The sequence below is a fragment of the Zophobas morio genome, unplaced genomic scaffold, assembly GCF_036711695.1.
Source record: "Zophobas morio isolate AGI-343-1 ecotype UQ-CSIRO unplaced genomic scaffold, CSIRO_AGI_Zmor_V1 ptg000026l, whole genome shotgun sequence".
NCBI classification, from domain to species: domain Eukaryota; kingdom Metazoa; phylum Arthropoda; class Insecta; order Coleoptera; family Tenebrionidae; genus Zophobas; species Zophobas morio.
The window spans coordinates 14,003,123-14,026,325 of record NW_026972131.1 but is presented as its reverse complement, the minus strand read 5'-3'; the positions used below and the strand labels follow the sequence as shown (position 1 = coordinate 14,026,325).

At 33.0% G+C, this 23,203-nt stretch overlaps 1 protein-coding gene across 2 annotated transcripts in view; it reads right to left on the bottom strand.

Moving 5' to 3' along the window:
• The window catches only part of LOC135136296 (protein numb), a 69,695-nt gene that overhangs the window by 28,275 nt on the left and 18,217 nt on the right, over positions 1-23,203 (bottom strand). Inside the window, exon 1 of one of the 2 annotated variants that reach the window (XM_064065509.1) lies at positions 8,303-8,873. The exons of the other annotated variant lie outside the window; for it this stretch is intronic. Coding sequence (XP_063921579.1) covers positions 8,303-8,374 — 72 coding nt within the window. The 5' untranslated portion in view covers positions 8,375-8,873. Of the gene's footprint in view, positions 1-8,302; positions 8,874-23,203 lie in introns of those variants that run through there. 2 annotated transcript variants of the gene reach the window in all.

Below are 23,203 nucleotides of genomic sequence, written 5' to 3'. Positions count from 1 at the left end.
ACCACAATCAGTCTTATCAAGTAGTGCTACTACTTGTTTCACATCCTATATTCTATTAGTTTCCATTCCCACTCGACAGAAGAAAATAATTAGCCCCGCCCACCCACCCTGTCTCCTTTTCAGTGATCGATTTCATCTGATCTTGATGAAATTAATGATCTTGATGAAATAAAATTAGTCGTTAGAATGAGAAGAGGGGTGTAGCTAGTGTTTGCTAAGATAAAACTGACTTTGGCAAATAACATATCCTGTAGGAAAATAGAGGGTGGGTGGGCGGGGCTAGTATTGATTAGATAAGACTGATTTTAGCACTTTTGACTTTTTCCACCATTTTTCAACTATTTCCGAAAATTAGTTGAAGACATTTTCTTGTACATTTCGATATCCAGAAGTCATTTCTGGCTTGGATTCTTCGAAGATTCCAAGCGTTTTTCGAAAATCGCCCACTAAAATACAGCTATTTCAAAAATTAGTACTTTTTTATTTTTTTTACGTCTTAGATTCTATTATTAGTTTCCAATCCCGCTCGACAGAAGAATAGTACATTATGGAACTAGTGGATGAAGTTGAATTTCAACGGCGAGAGTGATTTTTTCACACGAGCGAGTGCAACGAGCGAGTGCGAAAAAGAAACTCGAGCCGTTGAAATTTCTTCATCCGCGAGTTGCATATACTATTTTTTCTAAGAAATTAGGAAATAAATGTTTGTTTATGGTAGGTATTTTATTTTTGAAATACATTAACTGTAATAGAACAATTTGTGCAATTATCACCAATAATATTTACACTTTTATCGTAAGTATTATTTGAACTTGTATCTTTGTTTAAACTTAGTTGGCTGCTTCCTGTATCAATAACTGCACTTGTATCAGATTCGAAAATGCCGCATTGGCAGCATTCAAAATTTCTTCAGAAACTTCGTCAGTCTCACTCATGTTCATTGTTTTCACTTGTGTAAACTAGCAGTATTAAACGTCAAACACTAACGGGTCGTCCAGCCTAGGCGTCATGATTTTCGAAGCGCGCGAAGCGGACGGTGCGGTCGGTGCAGGCGATACGCGACACGTTTCGCTAGCTGCGAAACGCTCAGGCTGGACGACCCGTTAAAATCGTAGACGGCCGAGTATTTTTCCACTAGAGGGTGAAATGAAATTTCATCCACTGCCAGCGATGGGAAAATGACAAACTTCAACCTTAATGAGTAGAAAAAATAATTAGCCCCACCCACCCACCCTGTCTCCTTTTCAGTGATCGATTTCATCTAATCTTGATGAAATTAAGAATCTTATACGGAACAGAAATAAAATTAGTCGTTAAAATGAGAGAGGGGTGGGTGGGTGGGGCTAGTATTTGCTAAGATAAGACTAATTTTGGCAAATCACATATCCTCTAAGAAAACAGAGGGTGGGTGGGCGGGGCTAGTATTGATAAGATAAGACTGGTTTTGCACTTTTGACATTTTACACTATTTTTCAACGATTTCCGAAAATTACTTGAAGACATTTTCTTGTAGATTTCGATATCCACAAGTCATTTCTGGCTTCGTTCTTTCGAAGATTCCTAGCGTTTTTCGAAAATCGCCAATTGAAATACAGCTATTTCAAAGATTAGTACTTTTTTTACTCTTTTCACATCTTAGATTCTATTATTAGTTTCCACTCGACAGAAGAAAAAAATTAGCACCGCCCACCCACCCAGTCTCCTTTTCAGTGATTGATTTCATCTGATCTGGATGAAATTAATGATCTTATACTAAACGGAAATAAAATTAGTCATTAGAATGAGAAGAGGTGGGTGGGCGGGACTAGTACTTACTGATTTTGGCAGATGACATACCTTCTAAGAAAATAGAGGGTGGGCGGGCGGGGCTAGTATTTGATAAGGTAAGACGGATTTTGGCACTTTTGACATTTTCCACCGCTTTTCAATTATCTCCGAAAATTAGTTGCACATCTTCGTGTAGACTTCGAAAATTCCTTGCGTTTTCCGAAAATCGCCAATTGAAATACAGCTATTTTGAAGATTAGCACTTTTTTTATTTTTTTCACATCCTAGATCTATTATTAGATTCCACTCCCACTTGACAGAAGAAAATATTTAGTCCCGCCCACCCACCCGGTCTCCTTTTCAGTGATCGATTTCATCTGATCTTGATGAAATTAATGATCTTATACTGAACGGAAATAAAATTAGTCATTAGAATGAGAAGAGGAAGTGGGTGGGTGGGGTTAGTACTTGCTAAGATAAGACTGATTTTGGCAAATCATATATCCTCTAAGAAAACAGAGGGTGGGTGGGCGGGGATAGTCTAATTGATAAGCTAAGACTGGTTTTGGCACTTTTGACATTTTCCACCATTTTTCAACTATTTTCGGAAATTAGTTGAAGATATTTTCTTGTACATTTGGATATCCAGAAATCACTTTCGGCTTCATTTCTTCAAAAATTCCTACCGTTTTTCGAAAATCGCAACTTGAAAAACAGATTTTATTTTTATTTTAAGATTACTGTTTTTTTTTAACGTCGTAGATTCTTTATTAGTTTCCACTCCCACTAGAGAGAAGAAAATAATTTGCTCCGCCCACCCACCCTGTCTCCTTTTCAGTGATTGATTCCATCGTTTTTCAACGATTTCCGAAAATTACTTGAAGACATTTTCTTGTGCATTTCGACATCGAGAAGTCATTTTCGGCTTCGTTTCTTGGGAAATTCTTACCGTTTTTCAAAAATCGCCAACTGAAATCCAGCTATTTTAAAGATTAGCGTTTTTTTTTAATTTTTCTACATCGTAGATTGTATTATTAGTTTCCACTCTCGAGAGAAAAAAAAAATTAGCCCCGCGGTCTCCTTTTCAGTGATCGATTTCATCTGATCTTGATGAAATTAATGATCTTATACGGAACAGAAATAAAATTAGTCGTTAGAATGAGAAGAGGGGTGGGTGGGTGGGACTAGTGTTTGCTAAGATAAAACTGATTTTGGCAAATAACATATCCTGTAAAAAAATAGAGGGTGGGTGGGCGGGGCTAGTCTAATTGATAAGATAAGACTGGTTTTGGCACTTTTGACATTTTCCACCATTTTTTAACTATTTCAGAAAATTAGTTGAAGCCATTTTCTTGTAGATTTCAAGATCCAAAAGTCACTTTCGGCGTCGTTTCTACGAAAATTCCTACCGTTTTTCGGAAATCACCAATTGAAATACAGCTATTTTAAAGGTTAGCACTTTTTTTATTTTTTTCACATCCTATTAGATTATTAGATTCCACTCCCACTTGACAGAAGAAAATAATTAGCCCCACCCACCCACCCTGTCGGCTTTTCAGTCATCGATTTCATCTGATCTGAATGAAATGATTGAACTTATACTGAACAGAACTAAAATTAGTCGTTAGAATTAGAAGAGGCGTGGGTGGGTGGGGCTTATGTTTGATAAGATAAGACTGATTTTGGCAAATGATATATCCTTAAAGAAAACAGAGGGTGGGTGGGCGGGGCTAGTATTGATAAGATAAGACTCATTTTGGCACTTTTGACATTTTCCACCATTTTTCAATATTTCCGAAAATTAGTTCCATATTTTTTTATAGATTTCGATATCCAAAAGTCACTTTCGGCTTCATTTTTTCGAAAATTTCTACTTTTTTTCGGAAAATGCCAATTTAAATACATACAGCTATTTTGAAGATTAGCACTTTTTTTATTTTTTTTTCACATCCTAGATCTATTATTAGATTCCACTCCCACTTGACAGAAGAAAATAATTAGCCCCCCCCACCCACCCTGTCGCCTTTTCAGTGATTAATTTCATCTGATATGAATGAAATGAATGATCTTATACTGAACAAAATAAAAGTTGTCGTTATAATGAAACGAGGGGTGGGTGGGTGGGGCTTATGTTTGCTAAGATAAGACTGATTTTGGCAAATGACATATCCTCTAAGAAAATAATGGGTGGGTGGGCGGGGCTAGTATTGATAAGATAAGACTGATTTTGGCACTTTTGATATTTTCTACCGTTTTTCGATTATTTCCACATTTTCTTGTATATTTCGATATCCAAAAATCACTTTCGGCTTTGTTTCTTCGAAAATTCCTACCGTTTTTCGGAAATCGCCAATGAAAATACAGCTGTTTTAAAGATTAGCACACTTTTTAACTTTTTGCACATCCTAGATACTATAATAATTTCCACTTCCACTAGACAGAAGAAAATAATTAGCCCCGCCCACCCATCCAGTCTCCTTTTCAGTGATCGGTTTCATCTGATATGAATGAAATGAATGATCTTATACTGAACAGAAATAAAATTAGTCGTTATCATAGAAATAATATTATATGGAAGTAACTTAGAGAGAGACGAGCGTTGTCAACACAGTGGGACAGAGATAGGGCTCTCTGGGTGGCAAAACATTGACGCGAAACTGCAGAGCACTGTGTTACTGGAGGTTTCTTTCGTGCTGTCGCATGGTGTTTGAAGGTGTATTTTTGCAAATTTACGTTTTATAGGCTCAAGTTATCTTATTTAAATGTCTACAGTCTTCTTAAGTTGTATTTTATCGGACTATTTGTTAAACATCGTGAAATCTCGTGTTGTGCGTATAATTGCATAGAACGTACAAAGAAAGCAATCCTGTTTCATTTCATGGTAATAATCACATATAGAGACGAAGGATTTCGTAAATAATTTAAAAATTTTGTTAGTTTCCCTAAACATTCCGGGTTACGAAAAAAAAACGGATTATTGCTACAAAAAGAGGGAATTTTATATCTATTGATTATTGTTTTAGCTATTTGTACGTGGATTTAGATTTTACTAGAAAATTCCATACAAATTAATATGTGTAATTTAATTAGGCACTCTGTCACTTTTATCGAAAGTTTAATTACTTTTATCCTAAAAAATTCAGAATTACCAATGAACATACACTACAAGATTAGTTAACTTGTAGAAGATTATTGGACTAACTGAATTCGTAATATATTGTAGATTCTGTATACATTTCATTTTATTAAAAGATTATCTCCACCACTTAACATGATTTTTGTGGTTTCACATTACACATAATTTTAATGTAAACTGTAAAAATATAGTTTTTATTAACAGACGTTTGTTATAATTGATTGTTTGAACAAACTCGTAAGAAAATGTATTAATTCCCGTTCAAATGAAGCGTTTCTTGCCACCCAGCACGTGATACATGGTCAGCCGTCCTTTGCCCACTGATGCATAACCGCTCTAGCTATTTCTTTCTTATGTTGATTACACTCACTCGCGTATGGAAACGTATACAAGGCTCCATCCACTCCTTTATTAGATCAATGGTCGTTATAAAGAGAAGAGGGGGGTGGGCGGGGCTAGTGCTTGCTAAGATAAGACTGATTTTGGCAAATCACATATCCTCTAAGAAAATAATGGGTGGGTGGGCGGCGCTCGCATTGATAAGATAAGACTGATTTTGACACTTTCCAACATTTTCCAATTATTTCCGAAAATTATTTGCACATTTTCTTGCAGATTTAGATATTCAAAAGTTACTTTCGGCTTCATTTTTTCGAAAATTTCTACTTTTTTTCGGAAATCGCCAATTGAAATACAGCTATTTTGAAGATTAGCACTTTTTTTATTTTTTTCACATCCTAGATCTATTATTCGATTCCACTCCCACTTGACAGAAGAAAATAATTAGTCCCACCCACCCACCCTGTCGCCTTTCCAGTGATTAATTTCATCTGATATGAATGAAATGAATGATCTTATACTAAACAAAATAAAACTTGTCGTTAGAATGAAACGAGGGGTGGGTGGGTGGGGCTAATGTTTGCTAAGAAAAGACTGATTTTGGCAAATGACATATCCTCTAAGAAAATAATGGGTGGGTGGGCGGGGCTCGTATTGATAAGATAAGACTGATTTTGGCACTTTTGACATTTTACAACATTTTCCAATTATTTCCGAAAATTAGTTGCACATTTTCTTGTAGATTTAGATATTCAAAATCACTTTCGGCTTCATTTTTTCGAAAATTTCTATTTTTTTTCGGAAACCACCAATTGAAATACAGCTATTTTAAAGATTAGCGCTTTTTTTATTTTTTTCACATCCTAGATCTACTATTAGATTCCATTCCCACTTAACAGAAAAAAATAATTAGCCCCGCCCACCCACCCTGTCGCCTTTTCAGTGATTAATTTCATCTGATATGAATGAAATGAATGATCTTATACTGAACAAAATAAAATTTGTCGTTAGAATGAAACGAGGGGTGGGTGGGTGGGGCTAGTGTTACCTAAGATAAGACTGATTTTGGCAAATGACATATCCCCTAAGAAAATAATGGGTGCTTGGGCGGGGCTAGTATTGATAAGATGAGACTGATTATGGCACTTTTGACATTTTCCACCATTTTCCAATTGTCTCCGAAAATTAGTTGAAGCCATTTTCTTACAGATTTCGATATCCAAAAGTCACTTTCGGCTTCGTTTCTTCGAAAATCTACCGTTTTTCGAAAATCGCCAATTGAAATACAGCTATTTTCAATATTAGCGCCTTTTTCAAATTTTTTCACATCCTAGATTCAACTATTATTTTTCACTCCCAATCGACAGAAGAAAATTCTTAGCCCCACCCACCCACCCTGTCTCCTTTTCAGTGATTAAATTCATCTGATCTGAATTAAATGAATGATATTATACTGAACAAAAATAAAATTATTCGTTAGAACTAGAAGAGGGGTGGGTGGGTGGGGCTAATGTTTGCTAAGATAAGACTGATTTTGGCAAATGACATATCCTCTAAGAAAATAATGGGTGGGTGGGCGGGGCTAGTATTGATAAGATAAGACTGATTTTGGCACTTTTGACATTTTCCACCATTTTCCAATTGTCTCCGAAAATTAGTTGAAGCCATTTTCTTATAGATTTCGATATCCAAAAGTCACTTTCGGCTTCGTTTCTTCGAAAATCTACCGTTTTTCGAAAATCGCCAATTGAAATACAGCTATTTTCAATATTAGCACCTTTTTCAAATTTTTTCACATCCTAGATTCAACTATTATTTTCCACTCCCAATCGACAGAAGAAAATTCTTAGCCCCGCCCACCCACCCTGTCTCCTTTTCAGTGATTAAATTCATCTGATCTGAATGAAATGAATGATATTATACTGAACAGAAATAAAATTATTCGTTAGAATTAGAAGAGGGGTGGGTGGGTGGGGCTAGTACTTGCTAAGATAGGACTGATTTTGGCAGATAACATATCCTCTAAGAAAACAGAGGGTGGGTGGGCGGGGTTAGTATTGATAAGATAAGACTGATTTTGGCACTTTTGACATTTTCCACCATTTTTCAACTATTTCCGAAAATTAGTTGAAGACATTTTTTTGTACATTTCGATATCCAGAAGCCGTTTTCGATTTTGTTTCTTGGAAAATTCTTACTGTTTTTTCAAAATCGCTAATTGAAATATGGTACGCTTCACCACACATATTTTTTTCATCTATTTAAGCTTTTATTACTTGTTTTTTGATCTATTACTTTATACTTATCATGTTTTTAAGCGAACTGGTCAATTTTGACGTTGAAGTTTCTATTGCTTTTTTATAAAGAAAAAAGTCATGTTTAAAAAAAAAATCAACATTGTATAACAATATTTTACACTGTAAGTTTGAAATTGCAAAAACCGAACACTGTGAAAGAGTGTAAGTATTTGACCATTACATAATTACACCAATTATTACACTTTAATCGAATTTTACACGAGTCATTATTGTGAAATTTGAAAGGAAGTAAATACTCAAAAGCTTGTGGCTTCGAACTTGATCTACATTTTTTATATTCGTTGATTTTAAAACACGGTTGTTTTTAATAAATCTTTTTTTTTAACATGACATGATTGAATTTTTTTAAATGACCTGACAACTTTGCAAACAGTGACAGTTCGGGTCATTGTAGTTGTTTTATAAACTCGACTTGGTCATCCATATCTGGCTAATAGCCTGCATTCTTTTGTTCCGGAACTAGCGCATTCAGATGGCAGCAGTGACAACGCTAGCGATTTTAATAACATTTTCTTACACGTTTTATTCTTAAGTCACATCACATATTAATTTTTTGTACAAGATGTGAAATAAAGCGTTTTTTTTTTCACATTTTTCTACAAACACGCAACATCTTGCTCCTTCCGAAATTAAAATTACTCCGTGACTAAGACCCGCATGACGACACTCCGTACTCACACATTAGCACATTCTACAACTCCCTGACTCACCCACCACCCGAAACCCTCACATTCTCACATACCGTGTAGGCATCTCCGAATTTCCCCACATTAGTCCTTTCCAGCGGCTGGTGATTCGACGGATGATTCCCCATTTTCCCTAACCCAACAACAAACACCACCACGACACCAACAGTACCTCCGACACTCCGCCACTGACGAAATCCACCCGTACAAAGAGCAGATGCGGTCCGTCACACAGATGCTTGGGGTACGCGCTAGACCAGTCCGTTAGCGCACATAAAAATCGTCATTGTAGAACAGGAAGAGCCTGGCCGGTTACAGAACCTGAAGAATGCAGTTGCACCGAACGCAGAGACACGAAGATTTTCTTCGTCGAAGACTCCTCAACTCAGACACCGGGCGGCCTTGAACACGTGCTCCACGACTCAGTCCCAAAAAGAAATCGACACTTTCGGGGAAAAAACGACGCCGAAAACACAAAAATCGCGGTGATTTCGATGCGAGGTTGCGCGGTTAACGGTAATGTTTTTTTTTAGGGAAAAACGGATAGGGTTTTGGGAAACGCGAAATGACGGTTATTGCGCGGCCGGACGCGGTACGACTGTGCGAAGACTCGGTTTATACATGCAATGACGGTTGAAATCATGGATGGTATCCCCACATTCTTCTACTACCCGTTCCGCGAATGTCGGGACAGGTAAACGTACTGTATAAGTCGAGCCGGCACGATTTCGACCAGTTTGACAATGGTACGGCGCGGAATCGGCGGCTAACCCTCGATTCGGTTGTAAGTAGCGCTTGATTAACGATGATTTTGTTTTGGCTAAATTTAGACTGGGTAAACATCATTATCTGTCGAATCTTGCGGGGATAAAATTACGCGTTGTAATAAAAATTGAGTATTTTCGCGTGTTTGCCAAAGCGATTTTTCTTAGCGGTTTGTTTACGAAGAGGTGTAAACATCGGAAATTAAATTGGCAGGATGTAATTTAGCATTCGGGGACTTTACAACCTTCTTAATTTAAATGTCGTGTTTGGTTCATCCTTTCGATTTTATAACGGCGCGAGAGAAGCGAAAATAAACGGAGCGTTTAATGAAAAGAGTAATTGGATTAATTAAAATTTACTTTTTCGAATCGATGTGAATCATGATTAAATTAAATGGGTTTATTGTGTATGGGAGGTTTAAGTGCGGAAAAGTTTTGTCAGGCGGTTGGGTTTTATTGGGGATGATTTGGCTACATGAGGGTTGGAAAGGGTTTTCATTAATTATTATTGTTAGGGAAGCAAGGTTACAATTAAATATGAATGGTGGTCATTATGACGTTCAACCGGACTTGAAAACTCTTGGGAAAGTCGGGTTCTCGGGAAAAATATGACTCAAAATTATTAGTCGATCAATTCTTCAAAAGCCTGACGAACACAACGGTTTTCCTTGAACAGAGAAATTTTTCAACATATAAAAAAATGTAAAACAAAATTCAGATTTTCAATTTTCCAAATTTTGAATTTCGAGACTTAAAATTTCTCGAGTTTTCAATTTTTCGTTTCAGTTTTATAATTCCTTTATTTTTACAAGTTTTTGATTTTTCAATTTTCCAATTTTACAAATTTGCGGTTCTTCAATTTTAGGACATGTAACTCTCGATTTTCCAACTTTTGGATGTTTCATTTTTTAGATTTTGCAGTTTTTCGTTTGAATTTTTTATTTTCTTTATTTTTTCAATTTTTCGGTATTCTGTTGCTCTGATTTTATATATTTTCTTGAAAGTGAAATTGTTCAATTTATGGATTTTTCGAATTTATCGATTTGTAATTTTTCGTTTTTGAACTTTGACATTTTTTAATTTTTCGTTTTTTCAGTTTCTCGATTTTTAAATTTTTCATTTTATTTCTAGTTTAAACATGTAATAATATGTAATTATATTTTTAAAATTTTTTCATTTTTTCAATTTTACGATTTTAGAATTTTTCCATTTTTCAGTTATTGGATCTACTCGATTTTTTAATTTTTCCATCTTTCCAGTTTTTCGATTTTATCGATAATTAATTTTTCGGTCCTTGGATATTAACAGTTCTTTGACTTCACAATTTTCGATTTCACGATTCTTGAGTTTTCCAATTTTTCGACTCATTAATTTTTTTCGATTTTAAAGTTTCTAGATTTTTATTTCTTCACTTTTTCGATTTGTGATTTTTCAGTTCTTCATTTTTTGTTTCTTCAATTTCTAGATTCTGCAATTTTTCGACTTAAAATTTCTCGAGTTCTCAATTTTTAATTTTTCAACTTTTCGTTTGGGTTTTTTATTTCCTTTGTTTTAACAAGTTTTTGACTTTTCAATGTTCCAATTTTAGTTTTAGATTTGCAATTTTTCGAATTACAATTTCAGGAGTTCTCGATTTTTCAAGAAGTTTTAAAATTTCAATTTGCAGTTTTTCGTTCCGGTTTTTTATTTCCTTTATTTTTTCAATTTTCCGGTTTTCCATTGTCCTGATTTTATTTATTTTTTTTTCAATATGAAATTGTTCAATTTATGGATTTTCCAATTTTTCGATTTTTCAATTTTACAATTATTGGAATCTAAAATTTTTCAGCTATACGATTTTTTAAATTTTTGTTTTAGTTTTGTGATATTAAAATTTTCAATTTCTCGTTATTTAATTTTTCAATTTTTCGATGTTACAGGTTTTCGATTCAAAATTTTGACGATTCTAAAATTCTTGATTCCACGATTTTTGAGGTTTCCAACTTTTCGATTTTTAAGTTCCTAGATTTTTAGTTTTTCAATGTTTCAATTTTTGTTTCTTCACTTGATTTGCAATTTTTCGATTTGTGATTTTCAGTTTTTCATTTTTTTTGTTTGTTTCTTCAATTTCTAAATTTTGCTTTTTTGATTTAAAATTTCTAGATTTTTGAATTTTTAAATTTTCAATTTTTCGATTCTTTTAATGTTAATTTCTTTAAATTTTTGGTCTGCAGTTTTTCGTTTGAGTTTTTGATTTCTTTATTTCTTTATGTTCCCATTTAATAATTTTTTGTTTTATCAATTTCAATTTTACAGCTTTTCCTTTCTTCCTTTTTTCGATTTGCAATTTTTCATTTTTTTTGTTCTTCAATTTTACGGTATGCAACTCTCTAGTTTTCATTTTTAAACTTTCCAGTTTTTTTTGGACGTTTCATTTTAGGATTTTGCAATTTTTCGTTTAAATTTTGATTTTCTTTATCTTTCTCAATTTTTCGGTTTTTAAGTTATTTTTATCTTTTTTCCAATGTGAAATTTTCAGTTTGGATTTTCCAACTTTTCGAGTCAGTTAAAACTGAAAGTTTGCTTAAAGTTGAAATAAGATTTTTTATTTTTCATCTTTTCAGTTTCTCGATTTTTCAATTTTTGATTTGCAATTTTTCTAGTTCTCATCTTAAATCTGTAATAATAATTATTTTTCAATTTTACGAATTTAGAATTTTTCCATTTTTCAATTATTGGATTCAAAAATTTTTCTATTTTAGTTTTTTGATTTTAAAATTTTCAATTTCTCGATATTTAATTTTTCAATTTTTTGATCCTTTAACGTTAGTTTTTCGACTTCACATTTTTGGCGATTCAATGATTTTTCGATTTTTAAATTTCTCGATTTTTGGTTTTTCGGTGTTTCAATTTTTGTTTTTTCAGTTCTTCGAATTGCAATTTTTCGATGTTTCAACGACTCAAAAAAACGAAAATGTATAAAATCAAAACATGAAAAAATCTAAAAATTGGAAATCAAGAATTTGAGAAACTGAAGAAATGAAAAATTAAAATGAAAGTAAAAAGGGCAAAATCGAAAAATCGGATAACCGGAAATCCAAAAATTGGAAAATTGAAAAATTTAATCATCTGAAAACCAAAGATTTAAATTTGAAAACCTAAATAAACGAAACCTTATAAAATTGAAAGAAACATGGAAACATTTTTCGATTTCTCAGATTTTAATTTTTCGATTTTTAGATTTTTCACTTTTTCCGTTTGCAATTTTTAATTTCGGTTTTTTGTTTTCTTTTTTATTGAATGTGAATTTTTTCAATTTTTGGATTTTTCAATTTTTCCATTTGCGATTTGTAGGTTTTTAATTTTTTCAACTTTTAAAATTTTTGGTTTTTTAAGTTTCAAATTTTTCAATTTCTCGATTTTTCAACTTTTTGTTTTTTCACTGTAGATTTGGAATCTAAAATGTTTCTAGATTTCATCTTAAGTAATATGTATGTAATAATAATCATAATTTAAGAAAAAATCACTTTTTCAGTTTTACGATTTCAGAATTTTTCGGTTTTTCAACTACTGTATTTTAAAACTTTTTCATTTATTCGATTTTTAATTTTTCAATTTTTTGAACTTGACAATTTTGACGATTTTATAATTTTCCGACTTTACAAGTTTTGGAATTTCCATTTTTTGCTCGATTTGTATTTTCTTGTAACATTTTTCATTATTTTTTTCGATTTCAAGTTTCTCAATTTTTAGTTTTTCAGTGTCCCAATTTTTCGTTTCTTCAGTTCTTCGATTTTTCAGTTTTTTAGTTTTTTTTTAACTTTTCGAATATAAAAATGTTAAAATTGCAAAAGTGTAAAACTCATATATCAGAAATGAAAATCGAAAAAATATAAAATGAAAACTTTGAAAAATCTAGAAATGCAAAATTTTAAAAATAAAAGAAACGAAACAACGAAAAATAGTGATATAAAATCGAGAAAATGAAAATTAAAAATTCGAAAAATGAAAAATTTGGAAGGCGAGAAAAAATTATAAGATTTGATTTGCGTTTTTTTTATGATACATAGGTAAAATAAAGATATGTAGGTAATATTAAAATAAATGTAAGTTTTGTGATGACGTCATCAAGATTTTTGTAAAGACACGTATATCAATAAAAATAAATTACCACATTCATTAATTTTTCTGAGTCACCCTGTATGAGTAATTCTAAAAACAAGAGTGCATTGATAAAGCACAAGCACATCGTCATAATATTTTGCATATTTGAGAGAGGATTTGTTAGATAAATTCTGAGGTGACGTCATCAATTTTTGTACCTTTATTAGAGATGGATCCCTGAGAGGGGGTGTCAAAATATATCAATATCGAAAATATCGCATCGCCTCACCCCATCTGTCAAACTGTCAACTGTCAAAGTCACTTCGAATCAAAATTCTTAACGTGTTTTAGCAACAAATAGCAAAAATTCGCAGTTTTCGTCAAAATCGACACTTCCCCACGGAAAAATGCGCCGCCAAAACCCCGACCCCAAGAACCAAGAGGAAAAAAAGAACAGCCGGGAGTGCGTTAAACAAAGTTTGATTTTATTCTTCGGCATCGTGGTCACTATTCGAGTAACCCCAATCCTCTTACATTTACTTTGTTCTTAGTGTACGTTTCACATGGAACGAATAAATTGGAGTGAATTTTTGTATCGAGTGGATAATTTTTCGCCTAATTACAATATACCGTCAATGCGGTTTCCTCGTATGGGATACAATATAGGGCGATCTTCCGACTTGGCGCTAACATGCGGATACAGAGTCCCCCTCAACGACAGGTATTGTTGTCCGTTAGACGGGGTAAAGACCGTGGGATATTCCGGCCGACTGTTCCCCATACTTTCGCACTCGATTCCCATCATCTACATAATACGAAATTAACCGACAGGAAGACAATGGGTAGGTTTTTGAGCAAACGGGTAAAGCCGACGACGAGAAAACAAGGGATTATCCGAACTACATACAAGTCAACGATCTAATTGGGTAATTAGGCGGGTTAATTGTGAATTATTACCCAAATTACTTCCCACGTTTGATTTTAGAATCGGCGATAAGCGCGCTTTGTTATCTCCGACGAGGAGTGGAAAAGTTGTTTGATCATGAGAGGTCGAAATTTGGGAAAGTGTTCCAGAAACCAATTTATTAAAAATCGCTATTAATCGTAGACAAGCATTTTTACTTCCCGAGCGTAAGCAAAGGAAGTATTGTAATCGAGTCCGTCGGCCGACTCTCTACTTTTACGTTTTCTCGATCTTTCATGACCCCTAGAAGACGAAGAAATAGGTTTCCCATTTCCGTCTGTCTGTCCGTCTGTCCGTCCGTCTGTCCGTCTGTCCGTCCGTCTGTCCGTCTGTCCGTCCGTCTGTCCGTCTGTCCGTCTGTCCGTCCGTCTGTCCGTCTGTCCGTCTGTTGTCCCGGATTTTTATTAGACAGATAATCTCCGAAAGTACTCGACCGATTGTTGTGAAATTTTGTACTTATATTAAGAATATCATGTAGATGGTAAAACGCTAACCAAAATTTGTCGAATCATCCCCACCACTAAAGCGATGACGTCACTTCAAAATTGTACATAGTAAATGGGTTTTCAATTGTATAAAATAACATAGTCCTACACATGTAGTTTACAACTCTGAATCGACTTTTCACCCGAAACGTCCAGATTTTTGGAAAAAAAATCAAAATTATAAAACAACATTTTGAAATTTAATTTTTAATCTGCTAACCAGAATGCTTTGAAATGTTGCAGATGTTTTAAGGCTATAAAGAGCATCATAAATCTTTAGTCAAAAAATATTTGCTTATCCCCTCCAAAAACTTGATGACGTCAGCTCAAAAGTTTGTGGAATAAATCATATCTAAAATGTACAAAATATGATGAGTCTGTACTTGTGATCTATCACTCCATTCATATTTTTTGGATTTGCATATACAGGGCGACTCAAAAAAATTAATGAATGCGTAAATATATTTTATTGATTTAATCAGGAACTACAAAACCGAATGCTCTGAAATCTTGCAGATGTTTTAAGGTCATAAAGAGCATAATAAATGTTTAGTCAAAATATATTTGCTTATCCCCTCCAAAAACTTGATGACGTCAGCTCGAAAGTTTGCCGAATAAATCATATCTAAAATGTACAAAATATGATGAGCCTGTACTTGTCATTTATCACTCCATTCATATTTTTTGGATTTGCATATACAGAGTGACTCAAAAAAATTAATGAATGCGTAAATTTATTTTATTGATTTAATCAGGAACTACAAAACCGAATGCTTTGAAATCTTGCAGATGTTTTAAGGTTATAAAGAGCATAATAAATTTTTAGTCAAAATATATTTGGTTATCTTCTACAAAAAACTGATGACGTCAGCTCAAAAGTTTTCCGAATAAATCGTATCTAAAATGTACAAAATATGATGAGTCTGTACTTGTGATTTATCATTCCATTCATATTTTTGGATTTGCATATGCAGGGTGACTCAAAAAAATTAATGAAGGCGTGAATTTATTTTATCGATTTAATCAGGAACTACAAAACCGAATGCTTTGAAATCTTGGGAATATTTTAAAGTTATTATAAGCATGGTAAACTTTTGTTCAAAATGTATTTGTTCATCCCTCCTAAAAAAATTGATGACGTCACCCTTAAATTTTGCTGAATAAATCCTATCTAAAATGCAAAAAATATGATGAGTTTGTACTTGTGATTTATCATTCCATTCATATTTTTTAGATTTTCTTAAGAGGTGGTTCAAAAGAATTAATGAAGTCAATTTATTTTATTGATTAAATTAAAGGCAACACTTATTATTAGTATTACACCCCAACCAACCCAATTTGGTAGACACAAAATTTGTTAAAGGAAAAACTCGGTTGAAACATAAGGGTAGCACGCTTATTTACATCGACTTTAACATTACAGACCTGCATTTGTTTTATGCGTTCACTTGATTCCGCGAATGTGAAATAGACATGTTTATAATCAACCAATTGTGAATTTCACCGTCAAGAATTAAAATAAAACCCAATGTTTTATATAATAAGCGGAAGTCGAAGCAATAAAACCGACGGTCGTTTTGTTTACAGTTTCTGTATTTGGCTCTCACGTATGCTGTTACGCCTGTCATCTTAAATTAACAATGTTTATACATACACGATTTTCAGTTGCCTCTGATACGTAGGTATACGTGAGTAAATTGTTTCGTTATTTTATTGATTATTACAAATCAATATTCAAACGACCCAATTCATTTTCCCGAAAATTTGAGAATATAATAATTTTATTCTTAGTATTACACTACATCTATCCCAACTGATATACGTGTCCTTGCAAAAATGTTGATGACGTCATCGCAATTTTTTTTTAAATTCCCACTACAAAAATGTAATGAGAAAAAAAAACACAATAGGCATGCAGTCGTCAAGTTTCGGACAGCGAGGGAAGTACTGTCTAAACTCTTTAGACCAATTTTTATAAATTGTATTGTTTCAACGCACAGTTTAAAATTTAAAATTAAATGAGTGCGTGGGACGTTTCGCCCGCCGATTATTTTCCGCGCGGTGTTAAATTCGTCCCTGTTGACTTTATGAATAACAATTTATCATAATTGACGTCATACTATTGTGCGCTAATTGACGCTCCAGCGATAATTGAAAAATAAAGCATTAATAATATTGAATTCGGTGTCACCCATCGCGAACTCACTTTCGACCATTTTCTACCATTTTTTCTCACTTATATGTACATGAACCCACCGGATACTCGCGTGGGAAGCGGTGTATTAATAACAAGTTTGAATTTACATGCAACTAGACGTAGGTACGTTTTTAAAATAAATTCATTATTCTTTGCTTGAATAAAATTCCAATAACGTTTCTAGTCATTTTACCTTTGAATATTTATTTTATTCTCTTGGTGTTATGCGTTACGACGTTGCACAATGCAGTGGCCTTCGAATGTAAGATTAGACGAGGTTTTTTGCGAATAGCTCGGTGTGAAATTCTTGTGGGGATGGAGGATTTTCGCCTTATTGACTCAGCGTCTGCGAATGCTCTTGATTAATATCCGGTTCTCCCCTAGATTATTTTAGGCGGGTTGGGGCTTCGGAGGCCGAAGGTAAAAGTTGGAAGTGGCATTGGATTTTTACCGAGGAGTTAATTAGTGTTAATCGGTGTTTAATGAACGGTGGAGTTTGTAATTGGATTTTCAATGGAAAGGACAAACGAAGAGGAATTTGTTTCTGAATCATATTTTCTTTTAGAGAAAATTCGAAAATTGTTTGCCCATTTTTGTCCAGTATTCGTGAGGTGTAGCCAAATTACGTACAAATTTGAGCTCAATTTAACTTTTTTTGGATTATTTTTGGAAAATATCCAGTTTTTCTTGCTTATTTGTCGACCCAGGTCTAAAGTCACAGAAGTTTTTTTTTTGGAAATTTTTGGAAAATCTCTCAATTTTCTTGGTTATTGGAAAATCTACGAAAAATTCTCTTTCAGTTTTTCGTTGTTCCACTAAAGAAAGCTCTTTTTTACATTCGTTTAGATAATTTTTGAAAATTATTTGCTCATTTTTTCACTTCTTTTATGAGGTAGAGTAAAAATAACTCCAAATTCGTATTGCAATCAGCTCTTTTTAACATTTCTTTTCGAGAATTTTTGAAAATATCCAGTTTTTCTTGGTTCTTTCACGAAACAGAGCCAAAGTTACTTCATATTCAAAATATACAAAAAATTCTCCTCCAGTTTCTTTGTCTTTCTACTGAAGAATAACCAGTTTTAACATTGCCAATTTGCTCATTTTTCTCCATTATTTGATAAGATGTAGCCAAATTATGTACACATTTGAGCTCAATTTAAACTTTTTTTGGAAATTTTTTGGAAAATACATTTCCAGGTTTTCTTGGTTATTTGCCGAAACAGTTCTAGAGTCACTGAAGATTCGTAATAGTAATAAAAAATTTGTATAAACTTATTCTTTGTCCAATTCAAAGAGATTAGATTTTTTTGAGAATTTTCGGAACTTCCTTTTTCTCGATTATTTGAAATAATAGATCAAAATGACTTCAAATTCGCAATCTACGAACAGTTTTCTATAAACTTAAATTTGTCTCATGAGGAATTGAGTTTTTTTTTTTTGGAAATTTTTGGAAAATCTCCCAATTTTCTTGGTTATTGGAACGACAGATTCGAAATCTACGAAAAATTCTCTCAGTTTTTCCGTTTTCCCACTAAACGGAGCTCTTTTTTACATTCTTTTGGATAATTTTGGAAAATTATTTGCTCATTTTTTCCATCCTTTGATGAGGTAGAGTAAAAGTCACTTCAAATTCGTATTGCAATAAGCTCATTTAGACTTTTTTTTTTTCGAAAGTTTTTACAAAATACCCAATTTTTCTTAGTCCTTTGACGAAACAGAGCCAAAGTTACTTCACATTCGAAATGTACGAAAAATTCTCCTCCAGTTTCTTTGTTTTTCTACTGAAGAATACCAGTTCTAACATTGCCCATTTGCCCGTTTTTCTCCATTGTTTGATCAGGTGTAGCCAAATTACGTACAAATTTGAGCTCAATTTAAATTTTTTTGGAAATATTTTGGAAAATGTCCAGGCTTTCTTGGTTATTTGCCGAAACGGTTCTAGTGTCACTAAAGATTCGTAATAGTAATACAAATTTTGTATAAACTTGTTTTTTGTCCAATTCAAAGATTTTAGATTTTTTTTGAGAATTTTCGGAACTTCCTTTTTCTCGATAGTTTGAAATAATAGATCAAAATGACTTCAAATTCGCAATCTACGAAAAGTTTTCTATAATTGTCTCATGAGGAATTGAGTTTTTTTTTTTTTTGGAAATTTTTGGAAAATTGGAACGACAGATTCGAAATCTACGAAAAATTCTTTCAGTTTTTCCGTTTTCTCACTAAAGGGAGCTCTTTTTACATTCTTTTAGATAATTTTGAAAAATTATTTACGCATTTTTTCCATTCTTTGATGAGGTAGAGTAAAAGTAACTTCAAATTCGTATTACAATAAGCTCTTTTTAACATTTCTTTTGGAAAATTTTTAGAAAATATCGAAATGTATGAAAAATTCTCCTCCAGTTTCTTTGTCTTTCTACTGTATATATACCAGTTTTAACACTCTCAGCAAATTTTCGAAAATTATTTGTCCATTTTTCTCCATTATTTGATGAGGTGTAGCCAAATTAAGTACAAATTTGACTCAATTTAAATTTTTTTTGGAAATTTTTTGGAAATATCCAGATTTTCTTGGTTATTTGCCAAAACAGTTCCAGAGTCACAGAAGATTCGTAATCTACCAAAAATTTTGTATAAAATTGTTCGCTGTCCACTTGAAAGAGATTAGATTTTTTTTTTGAGAGTTTTCTGAACTTCCTTTTTCTCGATTATTTGAGTTGGTAAGTCAAAATTCGGAATCTACGAAAAGTTTTCTATATAAACTTATATTTATCACATGAGGAATTGAACTTACTTTAACATTTTTTCTTGGAATTTTTGGAACACAACAAGAAAGATAAAACATGTTTAAAATGGTAAAATTTTGTGGGAAAGTATCGATTTTGCAATTAGGCTCCGCCCCTCGGTCTGATAACGAATGAAAAATGCATCATAATTCAGCATGGGTGGGGCTTAATTTTTGGCTTGTTTTTTTCTTCGAACAACGTGATACTTAAAAACATGTTTTTTATTCCTTGTTTTGAAATAAGGGTTTTGCAATTAAGCTCCGCCCTTTTGGCTCACGACGAATTAAAAGATCATCACAATTGAGACCGGGTGGGTGGGCGGGGCTACATTTTGCTTTGTTTGAATATGTGTAGTCATCTTTTCACAACAAGAAACTTAAAACATGTTTCAAATGGTAAATTTGTATAGGGAAATATCGATTTCGCAATTACGCTCCGCCTCTCGATCTGACAACCAATGAAAAAATCATCACGACTGAGATCGAGACGGATGGGTGGGTCTTCTCTGTTGGTTTTCTTTTTTAATTAATACATTTAGTTTTCTTTGTATAACACGATTACTTAAGAACATATTTCACTTGGTAATTTCTCCTAGAAAAATAAGGATTTTACAGTTAAGCTTCGCCCCTCGGCTTACGACGAATAAAAGAAATCATCAGAATTGAGATAGGGTGGGTGGGCGGGGCTTATATTTTGCCTTTTTTTCTTAATATATATAGCCATCTTTTTGCAACAATAAACTTAAAACTTGGTTAAAAGGGTACATTTTTGCAAGGAAATATGCATTTTGCAATTATGGGGCGGAGCTAAAATGCAAAATCGATATTTCCTTATACAAATTTTCCATTTTAAACATGTTTTAAGTTTCTTGTTATAAAAAGAAGTGTCCACATAATAAAACAAAAAGGCAAAATGTAAGCCCGCCCACCCGCCCATCTCAATTGTGATGATTTCTTTTATTCGCTGTGGATCAAGGGGGCGAAGCTTAACTGCAAAATACTTATTTCTTTACAAGGAATTAAAAACAAGTTTTTGTGTGTTGTTAAAAAAATACCATGTATATTAAGAAAAAAAGGTAAAATACAACATTTTAATTTCCCGTAGAGAAATAAGAATTTTGCAATTAAGCTCCGCCCTCTTGGCTCACGACGAATAAAAAAAAAACATCACAATTAAGACAGGGTGGGTGGGCGGGGCTACATTTTGCCTTTTCTTCTTAATATGTGTAGACTTATTTCGACAAAAGTTACTATCAATGGTAACTTGGCAATGGATTTTAGAAATGTCAATTTTCAGCCCTAAAAGCAACGTCAGCGTCTATAAACTTAAATGTGTCTCATGATGAGTTGAGTTTTTTTTTTTGGAAATTTTTGGAAAATCTCGCAATTTTCTTGGTTATTGGAACGACAGATTCGAAATCTACGAAAAATTCTCTTTTTTCCGTTTTCCCACTAAAGGGAGCTCTTTTTTACATTCTTTTAGATAATTTTGGAAAATCATTTGCTCATTTTTTCCATTCTTTGATGAGGTAGAGTACAAATAACTTCAAATTCGTGTTATAATAAGCTCTTTTTAACATTTCTTTTGGAAAATTGTTAGAAAATATCCTGTTTTTCTTGGTTCTTTGATGAAATAGCCAAAATTACTTCATATTCGAAATGTACGAAAAATTCTCCTCCAGTTTCTTTGTCTTTCTACCGAAGAATACCAGTTTCAACACTTTTCGCACATTTTCGAAAATTATTTGTCCATTTTTCTCCATTATTTGATAGGTGTAGCCAATTTACGTACAAATTTGACTCAATTTAAAATTTTTTTGGAAATTTTTTGGAAATATCCAGATTTTTTTGGTTATTTGCCGAAACAGTTCCAGAGTCACAAAATATTCATTATCTACGAAAAATTTTGTATAAAATTGTTCGCTGTCCAATTCAAAGAGATTAGATTTTTTTTTGAGAGTTTTCTGAACTTCAATTTACTCGATTATTTGAGTTGGTCAGTCAAAATAGTTTCAAATTCGGAATCTACGAAAAGTTTTCTATAAACTTATATATGTCTCATGGAGAATTGAACTTACTTTAACATTTTTTCTTGGAAATTTTTGGAACACAACAAGAAAGATAAAACATGTTTAAAATGGTAAATTTTTGTGGAAAAGTATCGATTTTGTAATTAAGCTCCGCCCCTCGGTCTGACAACGAATGAAAAATGCATCATAATTGAGCATGGGTGGGGCTTAATTTTTGGCTTGTTTTTTTTTCTTTCTTAATATACATAGTATTTTTTGAACAACGCGATACTTAAAAGCATGTTTTTTATTTCTTATTTTGAAATACGGGTTTTGCAATTAAACTCCGCCCTTTTGGCTCATGACGAATAAAAAGATCATCACAATTGAGACAGGGTGGGTGGGTGGGGCTACATTTTGCCTTGTTGTCTTAATATGTGTAGTCATCTTTGCACAACAAGAAATTTGAAACATGTTTCAAATGGTAAATTTGTATAGGAAAATATCGATTTTGCAATTAAGCTCCGCCCTTTTGGCTTACGATGAATAAAAGAAATCATCAGAATTGCGATAGGGTGGGTGGGCGGGGCTTCTATTTTGCCTTTTTTAATTAATATACATAGCCATTTTTTCGTAACAATAAACTTAAAACTTGGTTAAAAGGGTACATTTTTGCAAGGAAATATGCATTCTGCAATTATGGGGCGGAGCTAAAATGCAAAATCGATATTTCCTCATACAAATTTTCCATTTTAAACATGTTTTAAGTTTCTTGTTGTGAAAAGAAGTCTACACATATTAAAACAAAAAGGCAAAATATAAGCCCGCCCACCCGCCCATCTCAATTGTGATGATTTTTTTTATTCGCTGTGAATCAAGGGGGCGGAGCTTAACTGCAAAATACTTGTTTCTCTACAAGGAATTAAAAACAAGTTTTTGAGTATCGTGTTGTTCAAAGAATACAATATATATTAAGAAAAAAAGGTAAAATACAACACGATACTCAAAAACATGTTTTTAATTTCCCGTAGAGAAATGAGAATTTTGCAGTTAAGCTCCGCCTCCTTGGCTCACGACGAATAAAAAAAATCATCACAATTGACATAGGGTCGATGGGCGGGGCTCAGTTTTGCCTTTTTTTCTTAACATGTGGAGGCTTATTTCGACAAAAGTTACTATCAACGATAACTTGCCAACGGATTTTAGAAATGACAATTTTCAGCCCATCCCAATTAACACTCTTTTAGCAAATTTTCGAAGATTATTTGGCCATTTTTCTCCATTATTTGATGAGGTACAGCCAAATTACGTGCAAATTCGAGCTCAATTGAACATGTTTTTGCAATTTTTTTGGAAAAAATCCAACTTTTCTTGGTTATTTACAGACACAGTTCTAAAGTCACTGAAAAGTTTTTTTTTTTTTTTGGAAATGTTTGGAAAATTTCTCAATTTTCTTGGTTATTGGAACGACAGATTCTTGATCTACGAAAAATTCTCTTTAAGTTTTCCCATTTTCCCACTAAAGGCAGCTCTTTTCAGATAATTTTGGAAAATTATTTGCTCATTTTTTCAATTCTTTGATGAGGTAGAGTAAAAGTAACTTCAAATTCGTATTGCAATTAGCTCTTTTTAACATTTCTTTTCGAACATTTTTAGAAAATATCCAGTTTCTC